The sequence below is a fragment of the Labeo rohita genome, chromosome 12 (genome assembly GCF_022985175.1).
Source record: "Labeo rohita strain BAU-BD-2019 chromosome 12, IGBB_LRoh.1.0, whole genome shotgun sequence".
Taxonomy (NCBI): domain Eukaryota; kingdom Metazoa; phylum Chordata; class Actinopteri; order Cypriniformes; family Cyprinidae; genus Labeo; species Labeo rohita.
Window position 1 is genome coordinate 31,365,759 of NC_066880.1, and position 14,955 is coordinate 31,380,713.

At 40.0% G+C, this 14,955-nt stretch overlaps 1 protein-coding gene across 1 annotated transcript in view; it reads left to right on the top strand.

The window, feature by feature from the left end:
* The window catches only part of LOC127173806 (integrin alpha-X-like), a 45,006-nt gene that overhangs the window by 19,327 nt on the left and 10,724 nt on the right, over nucleotides 1-14,955 (top strand). Inside the window, exons 18-21 of the mRNA XM_051123800.1 lie at nucleotides 7,247-7,378; nucleotides 14,284-14,357; nucleotides 14,455-14,596; nucleotides 14,744-14,842. Coding sequence (XP_050979757.1) covers nucleotides 7,247-7,378; nucleotides 14,284-14,357; nucleotides 14,455-14,596; nucleotides 14,744-14,842 — 447 coding nt within the window. The remainder of the gene's footprint in view (nucleotides 1-7,246; nucleotides 7,379-14,283; nucleotides 14,358-14,454; nucleotides 14,597-14,743; nucleotides 14,843-14,955) is intronic.

Sequence of the window (14,955 nt, forward strand, 5' to 3'; positions counted from 1 at the left end):
GAGAGGTTGACTTTGGTAATTTGCTTGTCGATGGACCATAGGATAGGACTATTACGGCTGGAGGGAGGATAGGTTCAGAAGAGTGGTTTTCAGACTCGGGTTGATGAAGGTGTGACAGGGCATCAGCTCTACAGTTCTTATCCCCGGGACGATATCAGACCGTGAAATCAAACCTGGTGAAAAATAATGCCCGCCGGGCTTGGCGAGGGTTCAGTCTTATAGCATTACGCAGATATTCAAGATTTCGGTGGTCGGTGATGACCTCAAAACGGTGGTTTGCTCCCTCCAGCCAGTGTCTTTACTCCTCTAGAGCTAGCTTGATGGCCAGGAGCTCACGGTTTCCAATATCGTAGTTCTGCTCCGCCGGGGACAGCTTCTTTGAATAGAAGGCACATGGATGGAGTCGTGCAGGATCACCCTGCCGCTGCGATAAGACCGCTCCAACCCCTGTAGAGGAGGCATCAACCTTCTTGGAGTTGCTGGAAGGCTTTGAAAGCCAGCGGCGTCCAGGACAAAGACTTGGGCCGGCCCTTGAATAAAGAGGTGAGAGGTGAACTGATTCGGCTGTAGTTGTGGATGAACCTTCGGTAGAAGTTTTCAAAGCCAAGGAAGCGTTGTAATTCCTTGACGGTAGCTGGCTGAGGCCAGTTCCGGATCTCCATCTCCATCTTTCTCTGATCCATCTGGATGCCGTATTGGTTAATGACATAACCCAGAAAGTGCATGGTGGAACTCGCACTTCTCCAGCTTGAGATAGAGATGGTGATGGCGGAGGTTCTCAATGACCTGCGTGACGTGAGGATGAGGATGTCATCGAACACTTCATTCATATAGCCTTGAAAGACGGAGGGAGAGTTGGACAGGCCATTTGGCATGACCCTATATTCATAATGTCCAGAAGGTGTAACAAAGGCGGTCTTCTACTCATCACCTCGACATATACAAATGAGGTTATACACACTTCGCAGATCTAGCTTGGAGAAGATACGAGCTCCCCGTAGTTGTTCCAGGGCTGCCGGAACCAGAGGAAGTGGATAACGATGCTTCACCATTTGAGCATTGAGATGGCGGTAGTCGATGCACGGCCGCAAGCCTCCTTCCTTCTTTGCAACGAAAAAGAATCTTTAAGCAGCAGGGGATGTTGTAGGTCGAATAAAGCATTGTTGAAGTGCTTCCTTGATGTACTCCTCCATGGCCTTCTGCTCTGGGATGGACAGTGGGTAAACTCTGCCCTTAGGTAGAGTAGCCCCAGGTAGCAAGTCAATTGCACAGTCCCATGGCCAATGAGGGGGAAGTTGGGTAGCCAACTGCTTACTGAATACATCCTGGAACGCCTGGTACTCTGGAGGAATCTTCCCCTTGTGCTCTACTTCAGGGCTCTCGACAGTGGTTGAACTGATAGGGAGAGAGGTGGATCTCTGCTTGGAGAAGGTTTGAGAAGCAGGAATGATTTCTTTCAGGACAGATGACAGGCATGTTTGAAGATAAGACTCACTCCACTGTAGTATTTCCCCAGCGTTCCAGCTGATATTGTGATGGTGTTATGTAGGGATGTGACGAGATCTCGTGGCATGAGATCTTGTGAGATCAGATGTCGTAACAATATCCCATGTTTGTGTTTTACATGTTTGTGCTTTTGAGAAAACAACATTTATGCGTGGTTAGTGAAAATCTAATTTTTTTAAGTCACTGAAATAAGACCAAGAAATGCATTCAGAACATTTGTGCATGAGACTTTTGAGAACTAGGTATGGTAGGCTAGAGTTTTTTCTACAAAATGATGTGAAAATCATCTCGTTCAGTCGTTCACAAAAAACAATATACTTATTTAAATTTTCTAAGACATGTTTTGTGATCGAAAGGGAATATGCAAGGGAGTGACAATGGCCATTGAATATTTAGTGATTCACACCTGAGAGACAAAAGGCCCTCCCCTAATGGCCCATCAGTGAGACTGTGACTGTCAGGTAGGAAACAATGTGAGAAGATTCAGAGATTGGGGTTTTAGATTATCTGTATTTTATTTACAACACAGTATCATATAAACATACATTATGAAGTTCAAAGACACATTATTGAGCACACTGATCTAACCACAGAGATGTGAACAGACGGTGTGTAATTCCTGAAAACTGTTTTCTGAATTCTGTTCAACAAGTAACACAAGTAAATCATACCTGATATTTAAGTGCTTGCAAAACTCATCATCAGTAGTCAAGGAAGTTGTTTTACCAATAGAAAATCAGTGTAGTTGAAGATCTGATGTTGGTACAGTGCTCTCAGAGGAAAAGTTTGCAGGATTCATCTGTTGTGCAGGTATCAGATCACAAACAACTAAAGCAAAACAAAAAACATCTGTGAGCATGTTAATATCAGGAGCATCCTTGCTAAATAAAAGCATTAGTTTTATAATATATATATATATATATATATATTCTCTATCCCAAAAAATATTCATATAGGTATCTAGTCACTAACATAAATAAATGAATAAATCAGTGAGCATGTTGATAGGTCTGGAACAATATTGTTACATTAGCAATCACTAATATTGCCCATGTGATTTTTATAGCTATCATATGCACACATGCTTAATATTTATTATTATACAGTATAAAAACAACATCTGAGAAACTAAATTATTATTAAGCACATTATGTACACTTTGAGCAGATATTTGCAGACAGATTATTTAACAGTAAAGACTGGTCTAATCATTCTTATACATTACTTTTATATCTATTTATGTCTAAACATTAGCCCTACTTTAATGTCAATTTGTTTATGAAATATAAAACATTCCTGACACCTTACAGATGCATTGAAAAGTTGCCTGTGATATTTCAAAATGTTGCACTCGATTTCACATATTTTAGTCAGGAATTATAGTTTTGGAAAAAGTCCAACTAGTAAATGCGTTTAAGTTTATGTCACAACAACACATTATCTAATGCCAATAAGAAACATTACTTACACTGTATAAGATCCTCTCGTCAGCTGTCTGTAGCCGCGCTCGCGTTCTGTTTGTGAGATAAACAAGTTTAGTCTGTTCCTCTCAGCGCGTCCTCATCTGGAGTAAATACAAGGCTTTTTCCTCTCAGCGCTTTCTTCCAAAAACGAAAGTGTCCGACACAAACACGTTACTGCTTTGTTTACGAGTTGATGTGGGCGTTCATTTCCCGCGTGTCTCACGTGGATGTTTGTAATAACAATAGCGCCGCACAGCGCGTGGGCGTGAACTAATTAGCGGTAATGAGCTCAGAGGGGAAAAACAGGACATGGTATTGGTTTCATACGGATTACTTACACACAGAATATGTGTTTTCGATTAAACTTACTTCATTTAAAAGTAGACATTCCAAGCTTTCTATAGACATATCTCTGGTGTTTGTGTGTCATGTATTCGCTGAGTTTTAGTTCATTTTAGTGACGCATTTCAACTGAATATTCACGGAGACTGAGAAGACTGAAAGGACACCCTGTATATTTTCTTTATTTACAAAAACCACGAACATTTGTTGGTATGTTGAGCGTACACAAATAAAAGTAAACTTTCTACAGATTCAGGTGATGTATTACTTTTATGTGTCCAATTAAAATTGAGGGAGCAATTCAAGTTCTTTTTGCTGACATCTGGAAAATATGCGAGTGCTCCCGCCGGCGGGTTAGCCGACCCCAGGACGTTAAATAACCAAAGTACTGGGATAAAAGTTCATAGTTTGGGTATAAACACTTATTGTCTTCAGTAGCGATCAAACCAAAAGTATCTTAACACTTGTATGTATTATAACACTTATCCTCTTCTGCCAGGAGGTGGCGACAACTGCCCATTTAAAAAAAGTATGTCACTGAATCATTCATTCAGGAGATTTCAATAGTCAAACAAGTGACTCCTTCATTGAATGTTTTTTTGTTTGTTTAAATAAATATATATTTTTAAAATACTTACGCAATGAACAGTTTCTCAGAACCACTAGTAAACTACTTTATTTTGTTTAGTTTTCTATTTTTTTCTCCAGAATTGTGAGAGAATCATGGTCTCCAATTTATTAAAAAAAACTGGGATTCTCAATTTATCCGGAAACATGAAGCTCTTGTTTAAATGTTGTTTATTACTGCATATAATTCATTAAAATGGAAGTTTAATTTCATAAAGTTCAAAATGCACCTACATTTTTTTTTTTTGCATTTTGTCTTTTTCAGTTGAATAAAAGACTATTTTCCCTATACATTTCATCATTGAGGATTTCTTAAGAAAAGTTTAAAAATCTTGTCTTGTCTCGTTCTCGTGAACTCAGTCTCGTGTCTCGTCTCGTGGGATAAGTCTCTCGTCACACCCCTAGTGTTGTGACATCCACGGGCATCCCAGGATGATATTCGCGGTGGATCCTTCCAGCACCATGAATGTGATCTCCTCTGTGTGCAGGCATCCAATGTGAAGCGTCAGTGTTGGAGAAAAGTGCCTGATGTGACCAGTGGCTTTCCTTGAATGGTGTGAATTCTGAAGTCCTGGGAGCAGTGTTGCTTCCGGACATTTAATTCCTGGAGAACTTGGGGGGGAGATGAAGTTCCCCGCTGAACCCGAGTCGATGAGGGCATGCGCTGAAATACAGACGTATGGGGTTAAGATTTGTACAGACGTTCAAGCTAGTGGAGCTATTTGAGGTGGAAGTTGAATAGTACTCACCGCTGGGCGAGGTGGTCGGACCGGGCAGGTGGTGATGACATGACCGTCTCCTCCGCAATACAAGCATAGATGATTGTGAATTCTCCTCTGACACTCCGCTTGTGTTAAATGATAGGAGTCCACCTGCATAAGTTCAGGTGCTGGAAGGGCGACTGATGGTATGGAGGGTGGAGGATGCAATGCGGGTTTAGGGTGAGAGCATGCTGTGAGACGTTGAGAAACGCGGATGGTCTTTTGAATGAAGTTCTCGAGTCCCAATGCATCATCATATATCACCATTAACTGTCTGATGTCGGCGTTTAGGCCTTGTCGAAATGCGGTGAGTAATGCAGTCACATTCCAGCCACTAGCGGCCGCCAACATGTGGAACTGGAGAGCGTAGACACATCTTTAAAGTGATCAAAAAAAAAGGCTGAGATAGATGCACTTATGGGAGTGTTGGCTTGCCATAGAGATTGAGTACACTGCAGAGTGCGACCAGACAGCAGAGAAATGACGAACGCCACTGGGGCACGATCGTTGGTGAACTGGTGAGACTACATTTCAAAATAAAGCGAACACTGGAGGATAAACCTGCTGCAATCCTCTCCATCTCCGCTGAGAGTTGTGGGTCGAGCAACATGATCAAAATAAAACAGATGGTTTGTGATACAGCTGCAGTCAGATCTAGTACCATTTCATCTTTAAAGAAAACATGCAAGAAAACTAAAAATGTTGAGTTTAATATTTTATTCAACATTTTAAGAAATGTGATGGGGACATCTAATAGGAATAAACTGTAGCTATTTAGCTCAAAAGGGAAAGGTATATAAATAATTGTATTATATATATTATATTGTATATATATTATATATATTATATATTATATTAATTACAATTATTTATATCAGCTGCCAGTAATAACTGTAGCAGAATCAAATTTCCATCAACTAATCTGTTCGTCCAGTGAACAATTAGTATAATTTTTATAACAACTCTAAGAAATTATATTTTCTTGGCCACAGAAAATAACTTTCTTAAAGTACTATTGCATTAGAGCATGTAGCTTGAATCAGAATCATAAAGGGACATTAATTTACAAGGCAGAATCAGAATCAAAACTCATGTAATTTGTGCACAAGAGTTTTATTAACAAAGGACTAACACATAACTAATCTAAACAAACAAACATGAAATCACTCATACATGGGGGAAGGCTCAGTGAAAAACCATTAGAGAGAGACAAGAAAATGAAGCTATAAAAAAAAGAGTCAGTTAACCACCTGAGTGAAACCATCAGTGCTGTCTACAGCTTATACTAAACCTCTGTTTTGTTTAGTTAAATGTACGATACTTGCATTGCCTTGGTCTTGAGCAAGTGTCCGAATGCCGTCTCGGGTGAAAGTCTTGATGGTTTGGAGCAGTGGAGGTTTTGGAATCGCGATCACGTTCTTCCGGGTCTGAAGAGTGATGAACTCCAAAGATGTTCTGACTCTATGGTGACTGGGAGTTTCTTCCCAAAAAGTGAAGAAGAACCAAGAGCTGAGAGAGAGAGACCCAGCTGAAGTCCTGTGGTCTTTGGGGAATGGAAAGAAAAGACCGCAAGGCGTGGCACAAGCTAGAGAAGTCCCAACGAGTTCTAGCTCATCCTCCTCATCCTCTTAGGTTCTAAAAGAACCCCTGACTGACTGAGGTGAGTCACTCATGTGAGACAAGTGAAGAAAACTAAAAAAATGCGGAAGAGAGAAATGTCTGTTTGAGGACATTTCATGAAGATGAATTCCAGGGTTGAGTGAAAATGTCTGGCTCTTCGTGGTCGAGAGCCACAGCTTTATATGTTGGGGCCTGTCGGGTCTACCAGGCACGCCCTGTACCGGCTCAGGCTCCCTGTGAGTCCTTCCAAATGGGCAGTGATCGGAAGATTTTGCAGAAGAGAGTGGGAGAAGAAGAGAAAGAAGAAGCTTGTGGGATGCATTTAAGGTTTCTGGAGGCTACACCTCCAAGAGGTCCAAGAGCCAGTAGTGACTTTCAAGGATAGGTTTGTCTGTGAATGAATAGGAAAGAATCTATTTCTATAGGCATTGTGTCTTTTCTATGGGCAAATGTAGTGTGCTCTGCTTGAATTCCTTTGAGGAATAAAACCCACGTTATCAGATGGTCGCCTTGGCAACTGAGCCCTTTTGGGGTGTTAGTTGCTTTGTGGGGGGTGTCTCTAGAACTCCAGCAAATAGCTGGCTGTTGGATTTAAAGATTATTTGTTAAATTTAACAAATAACTGTATGTCTGTTTGGTCCAGATGCTACAAAACCATGTATAATTTTAGAGTGTTTTGTTATTAACATTTGGGTCTAATTCGCGCTATTAAGGCGCCACCAACTATGACTTTTGCCTCAATGAGCTCCTAAATTTCTGCTTATTAATAGTTAGTAAGGTAGTTGTCAAATTTATGTATTGGGCAGGATTAGGAATGTAGAATATGGTCATGCAGAATATGGACATTATAAACACTAATAAACAGCCAGTGTTTAGCAAGTAGTTAGTGTTACCAACATTTCTAATATTTTTTTTTGTTTCCACCAGGCTTGTCCAGAAGATGCTCTGAACCCATTGTCCAATCAGTTAAATTTTACATCTGAGGGTCTTCCATCTAAAACAATGCAAAACTTGAGACCAGTATTCCATCCGGAGATAAAGACCACTACAGAACACAATGTAAGAGTTCATCTGTGTAAAGTTAAAAGTGCAGTAAGGGATTTCTGAGAAACTTTGTTGAAAGTGGATTAGACTGAACACCAAAACACACTTGAAGCCAACTACCAGTAAGGGGCGAGTCCACTCATGATGATGGAGTTTCCTGTGTATATCAAGCTAGCAAGATAGGAGTGTGATCCTTTTGGGTAGTGGCGTGTTTGTTTTGTTTGTTTGATTTCAAGTATCAATAGTGTTTCTCAGAAATCACTTACTGCACCTTTAACAGATAAAAGCAGACATCATGCACCTTCTACAGTATGTGCACATACTTTAGTCTCTTACAGCCCATGAGTCAGTTAATAACCATAACCATGATAATTAAGACAAAATTCGCAAATCCTAAAAGATTCCTCCGATCCTAGGTTGAAATCTGTAGTCTTTGATCTTTAGTTTGACATGTTCACCAACAGATGTTTAATGACTGTTGCAATCAAACTTGACCTGACTGTGTCAGAAGATTAGGCCCACAGTTCAAATCAAATTGTCTTCATTTTTCAAAACAAGCCATGATCAAAATTAATGCTAGAGATTTCTTCAAACCGCCATTAACTCCGCACGGAAATCCTATGATATGTTGTCTTTGCTATGATAAAGCCCCTGCTTTTATATGGGTGTGTGCTGCTTACACTACTTACATGTTCTTAAATACATTGGTATTTCCGCCGTTTCATAGACTTATAAACCATTTTATTTTGTTTCTCCGTTCACAAAAGTGCGGCAGATACGTGATGACATGTCAAAACTTATGTTCTGTTTATGGTGATAATTGCACATTTATGGCATTTTTAAAGGGTCTTAGACATTCATATATGTATTTTTTATTTATTTATTTATTTTTATTTTATCTAATTTAGTTTTTATTTATTCTAATTTTGTCTGTTAACAGTTTTCCAGCTTATGATATCTGTCAGAAAAAAAAAATAACCGAAATGCACATCCCTAAAACGATTATTATTATTATTAGTAGTAGTAGTAGTAGTAGTATCATCATCACCATCATCATCATGGCTGCTGCTTATATTTTCAAATACTTGCAGTACTCCAATTTGACACAAGGAAAAGTGTGTGTCTGCTCAGACCATGACGTGGCTTTAAGCACTTTTCCACGCAAAAGCTTTCAGCGTACACACAGTCTGAGATCAAATTTGTGTGTATGCATGCTTTATAAATTAGGCCCCAGCAGACTCAGGAACAGTTTCTTTCCCTCAGCTGTCCAATCTCAGGCGCTAAACACTGAAAAACAAAGAACACTTTGAAAACAAAACAAAAACAAAAACAAACAACAACAAAAAAATGACTGTACTGTACAATAACCTGTCTCCACTTCACACTCACAATGCTCTTATTATTATCTCTGCATTTTGCACAGTTCTCTGATATTTTGCAGATATGCTTGCACATTTTTACCTCCTGATGCCATTTACACTGTTATTGTCATTTGCCATATATAAATACATGCAATTTACATACCTCACTGTATAAAGCACCTTCTGTTTTTACTCACTGTATAATGCACCTTCTGCTTATACTTCTTTGCATCTTATGTTGTATTTATAGTCATTTTGCATGGAGCTGGTAACTGCCCTTTTACCTCATAAGTCATAGTGCACCATTACCTCATAGTGCACTATAAGTCCTAAATCTTAATGTATATACGCATATTCTATACTTTATATTTTATTTATATACCTTGTTAATTGCACTGGTTAGATGATAACTGCATTTCATTGGCTCTGTACTTGTACTCTGCACCATGACAATCTAATCTAAACTAATCTGAAGGACTACTATTGGTTACTATTGGTTACTATTGGTACTATTGGTTTACACCAGTGTTGGGCAAGTTACTCTGAAAATGTAATTAAATTACTGATTACTGATTACTCCTTTTAAAAGTAATCAAATTACTGTTCGGAATGCTTTACTAGGAATACCTCTCATCATTCAGATCACAGTCACTCTTTTAAATGTTCGCATTTCATCGCGCACGTTCTAGGCTGCGAGCATTCCCCACCCAGACTCATCTCAAGAAAACTCTCCAAGAGGTTCCCGAGCTCTGTCCTCTCCTCCAGCAAGATCTACAAACCAAGATCCATTCGCATAGCAGACGCGGAGAACAGTATCCTCGCGAGCTGCTCCTCTCGCACTCAACTCCCGATAGCCCTTCTCAGTGTTCCCGCCGCACGTCTTTCAGAGCCGGGGACAACATCACTTACCGAACCACGGCTTGCCTTCAATGGGCACTTAATACCAAAGGTATCAATTCAATCGTGTAGACAGCAAAGGGAGATTATTCCAATATATTCAGCATTAATCTAACTTTTGCTTTTGTCTAAACTCTGAGCTCTCAGCACTTCCAGCAACTGCTAGCGAATCGCTCATGACATGTCACGAAAATTCTGTGACAAATTCACAGACAGCAGCTCCCCCTAGCGATGGCCAGACGCTTTATAAAGATCTTGACTGACAGGCGATCTGACCAACTATATAGTTAATGCAAAAACAAGGAATTAGACTTAGAACTAGCTTTTGCTAAGCGTGTTTACACACACAAGGAATTCGTTTTGGCGTCAGGAGCTACCAGTGCAGAAATACTAACATAGTGCAGACATAAAAAAATATATATATATATACTTTGTTCGACTAACAGACAGCAGAGCAGAGTAACAGAGTAAACTAGTCTGTATTGATGTCTTGCACCAGCTGAAATTAAATGGTTGATTTTCATTCATGCTATTTGTGCTTAAGCAAATATGAAAGTCGATCGGTGTGCATGCCACTTGAACCAAGGCTCCTCAGCAATCTACAATGACTCAAACATCCTTTCATCCCAGCATCCATTCTCTACCCTGCCTCCAGCCAGCTACTTCTACAGTCCAGATGCCTCATTCAGTGCTCCAAGGGACTCTACATCACGCAGGTCAATCTGGACTCTTTCAACCTCCAAATCTATTTTTTTTGAGCTATTGGACATGCTGAGGAATTCTGATAAGTCAGGAAGACTACTTACAAAGCAGTCTTTTGTAGTAGAAGTGATGGTTCTACTATACTTGTACTTTACTTACTATGTGACACAGTCACATAGGACCCATGTTTTAACCTGCTCAATATATTATAATGATTTTACGTATATTTGAATTTAAATAGGTTTTCATGTTGTCTTAGCCATTTTATTCGGCACATTTTAATGTGTGTATGTCTTTAAAACTCTCTGGGTCTGCCTGTCATGTGACTCATCACATGACAGGAAACAGGAACTGAACCCTATAAAGGAGGCAGCATGTCAAACAATCAGGGTCATTGACCAAACACTGTACACTGGATCAAGGATATTTAAAGCGGGTTCTTTAAATATAAATGGAGGAAGAGATAGAAGTAAATTAGCAGTAGCGTCAGAGTTTTTAAATATAAATCGGGTTAATTTTGTTTGTTTTTTTACAAGAGACTCATACTAATGCTGAAAATGAAATAGAGTGGAATAGATGGTGGGAAGGAAATCTGGTATTAAAGGGGTCATCGGATGCCCATTTTCCACAAGTTGATATGATTCTTTAGGGTCTTAATGAAAAGTCTCTAATATACTTTGATTAAAAATTCTCAATGGTTTTGTAAAACAACACCCTTTTTACCTGGCCAAAATCGGCTCTGCAAAAATCATCTCATTCTAAGGGGTTGTTCCTTTAAATGCAAATGAGCTCTGTTCACCCCGCCCCTCTCTTCTCTCTGTGAAGGTGTATATGTCCGCTTATGCTGATGATATAACTGTTTGTATTTCTGGACAAAATGATGTGACAGCTTTGGAAACAAGCATTAAGCAACATGAGATGGCTTCATCAGATTTTCCAAGGTTTAAAATAAGTCCTGCTGTCAGTAAGGAACAGGAAGAGGAACTTGATGGATCTATACTGTCTTTTGAAACTTCAAAACTGGAAGAATTTGACACTGTGTCGAAAAAGCTTTGTATTATGTTGCAGTGAAAATTATTCACATGAACTCACTCAGCAGGCAGAGTTTTGAAAGGTGGATGGAGACAATGGAACCAGACTTCTTAGTGAGGGATAGGTGGAGAGCCCCGTATAAGCCTCCAATTGAAAAGCGGACAACTGATCTACAGTGGAGGATTATTCACAGGGCAATAGTTACAAACAGACATGTAGCACACCTGAGTCCAGCAGTTGGGGGGGGGGAGTGTAAGTTTTGTAGAGTTGAAGAAACTATAGAACATTTGTTCTTGAGATTTTCGAGACTTGGAAGTCTTTTTAGGTTGCTTGGTGCCCCCTCTCTCTTTCCATCCCTCCCTCTATCAACACACTCTCATCCTCAATACTCTTCAAAACCCCACTCAAAACATCCTTTCATCCCAACATCCATTCTTCCACTCTTCCTTCAGTCGTTTACAGCAATACGGCTCACATGCACCCTCCTTCAACCTTCAATACCCTTCATCCTGCCATCTACAGCTCATACTTCGCCCCAGCTCCGCCACCTACATGGCCAGCTTAGCAGCTCATCACACTCCTCCTTCAGCACGCTCAGTTATCACCCCAAGTCTTGCCTATCCATCCAGACTTCTAGCGATTCTTTGGAGTCTTCTGGAAAGGTCTTTATTACCTCGCTGCATGCCTCACTTCCGGATGCAGAAGCAGACCTAGAATTTCCAACACTATTTCTGAAGCACTATGCCAGATTCTCACCAGCATTCACAGATTCCTTCATGTCCTTCATCTTCTAAACAACTTCCTAAATTTACAACTCCGCCGCACCACCGCAATCATGATTCCATTCTAATCAATGTTTTCACCAAACTCAGAACTCCATCTTCAGAGCAGGAAATCTCAGGGCCTTGCACTACCATCGAGTTTAGTTATGTACAAGCACCAGCTCTTAGCACTTCTAAGCTGCCTCAACCATCCCATCCAGATTATTATTCAAGGGAAATCCTGTCCAACCTTCTGTCTAAATCAGTAGCTATCCCATCTCTCGGGCACGAATAATGCAGCAGTAGTTAAAACTATTAACAGAGAGACCCATTCTGCTGTTACGCAATTCATGTGCCAACTCACCTAATATCCACCCAACTGCATTTCCTCCTTCAAGCAGCTCATATAGATCTGATATCATATTCCAGAGCTTGGCTAGAATTGACAAACGCTTCTCAAAAGCCATCCTTGATAGCATTGCCCAGTGTGTGCTTCGCCGTACGTCACCGGCTGGAGCAGCATCGAGCTAGAGATTCTGCCTATCAGTTTCCTTCATCAACTGTCATGCTGCCCTTTGCGACTTCAACTTCTATAAACTAAACTGACTAAATAGCGAAATGAGTACCTGCACTAACCACCTAACAGCGACCACACTAACCAGCAACCACTAACCTACCTAGCCTCTCCTAAGGACCGGATTCCCCAAATCCCTCGACCGATCAAACTCAAGACTTCATGTCCGTGCTATCATCCTTCGGCTTCCCATATTGCTCAGAACTCAATCCGACACCTCTACCTTCTATCCTTCCGCCCACTCCCATATTTCGGATCCTACTATCCACTCCTCAGATCCTCTCATCTTCTCCCTTTGAAGAAACAAATTGACCAAGCAACAATCTCATGTTCTCTGTCAAGCCTAATCGTCTGGCCTAAATGTACAAACGAGATGACACCCCCACTCTGAGTCTCTCCTGGCCATGAATCCCAGACGCCCAGATCAACCTGACCATCTTCCTATCCCCTTACATTTTCATCCTCTTTCTACTCTTCCCTAATTTTCTGAGCAATAAACCATTCATTATCATATTTGGTTGAGGTGTGGTCCTTGCTCATGAAACAGTAAGTTTGTGTGTTGCCTAATATCCCAGCATAAACTCTCCCGATAAAATTTTTGTTATTAAAACATTCACAAACCACTGTTATTTTTACTAAAAGCAATAGGCTGCTTCATGCATGGTTGCAGAATGGTGGGTGGATTCTCTGATTGTCCATTGCATTCCAGAAATCAACATTGTTTAACGCTGCAAGCACATGTTATAAATAGAAACTCTGCCTATGCTTATGCATGTTAATTGTTTTTGTTTTATATTAATTGTTCTTGTTGCTTTTGTGCAATACATGAATAGCAATTCATTTGTTTTAGATATTTTTAGATATCCGCACACACGAGTCTTGTCCCGCAGCGCTCTGTTGCGTAGAGTCCAGTGGATTGGAGACCTGCACTCCCGTTGGACTCAACGCAACAGAGAGCGGGACAAGACTTGATGGACAAGTGCAGGTGCGGGCAGGCAGAGACAATGGAAGTTGATGTGTTGCTCTCGGCACCCGGTACGCTCTCAAAAAGTTTTAATGTGCTGCCCTTTCAAGGTGTTTTAAAAATTGGATATGGAGTTTTCACAGTTGAAAAGGCCTTCTTCCCCTCTAACTGACATCGCACAATAATGTTCTTGCCTTTGACAGAAATAAACTCAAAATAATGATTGTATTTTCAGCTACAGAACAGGTACTTTCCTCTCTCCAGGCTGACTTTGTTTTCATTGGTAGTATCCGCCTCACAGGCGCTTACCAGTCAAAGTAGGTCTCAGGTAGAGGACGTGTGCTAGCCAACAACCTTTTCACAATCTAGATGATGCTTATAACTATACTCCAATTACTAATTTGGAAATTTATAACTAAAAAAATAATCAAATTACAGTAACGTGTTACAAAGTTATGCATTAATGTCCAACACTGGTTTACACGAACTAATTTAAATAAAGAACACCTTTGACAACTACGTATGAAGTGCTAAACACATCAGTCTACACATTTTGTTAATTTCAACATTTTAACCTCATCTCACAAGTGATTCTAGATTTTTTTCTATGACCTCACTTTGTTTTACAGGTAAATTTTGAGATAAACTGTGGAACTGATAATTTATGTGTTGATGACCTCAGAATGGATTTCAATTTCTCTGGGTGAGCAAATCATTTTCTCTATTTCTAAAGCGTAATACTGATACAGATGAATCGTTCCAAACTATCTCAACATCTCTCTTTTGTTTCTGTGATCCAGATCTGCTAACATAGAGGTTGGGATCATGCAGGAGATCAATGTGACAGTGTTTGTAGAGAACAGAGGAGAAAACTCATATAACACACGCTTCATCCTCAACTACCCCTTTGGACTTTCCTATAGGAGAATCACATATAAACAGGTAAAGTCAGACACAAAGCTACAAATGCTGAAACCCATAGTAGTTAATCATCATAAAGATGATTTTTCTAAAACAAATTAGCTATTAAACACTTAAGATGCAATAAAATGTATGTTGAAATATATGATAAATGTTCTGTATGAACAGGGCAGAGTGGAGTGTGTGTCTCTGGATGGTGTGCAAGGAGTTAAACTAGGAGAAACTACCTGCTTCATCAGTAAACCTATCCTCAAGGACAACTCTCAGGTCAACAGTCACAGCTGTGACACTAACCGAACATTTGCTCATGTGTAATAACAGTTAAACTGATAATCATGATTCTTTTGCTCAAAAATCCGAAATGCTGTAAATTAAAAAAT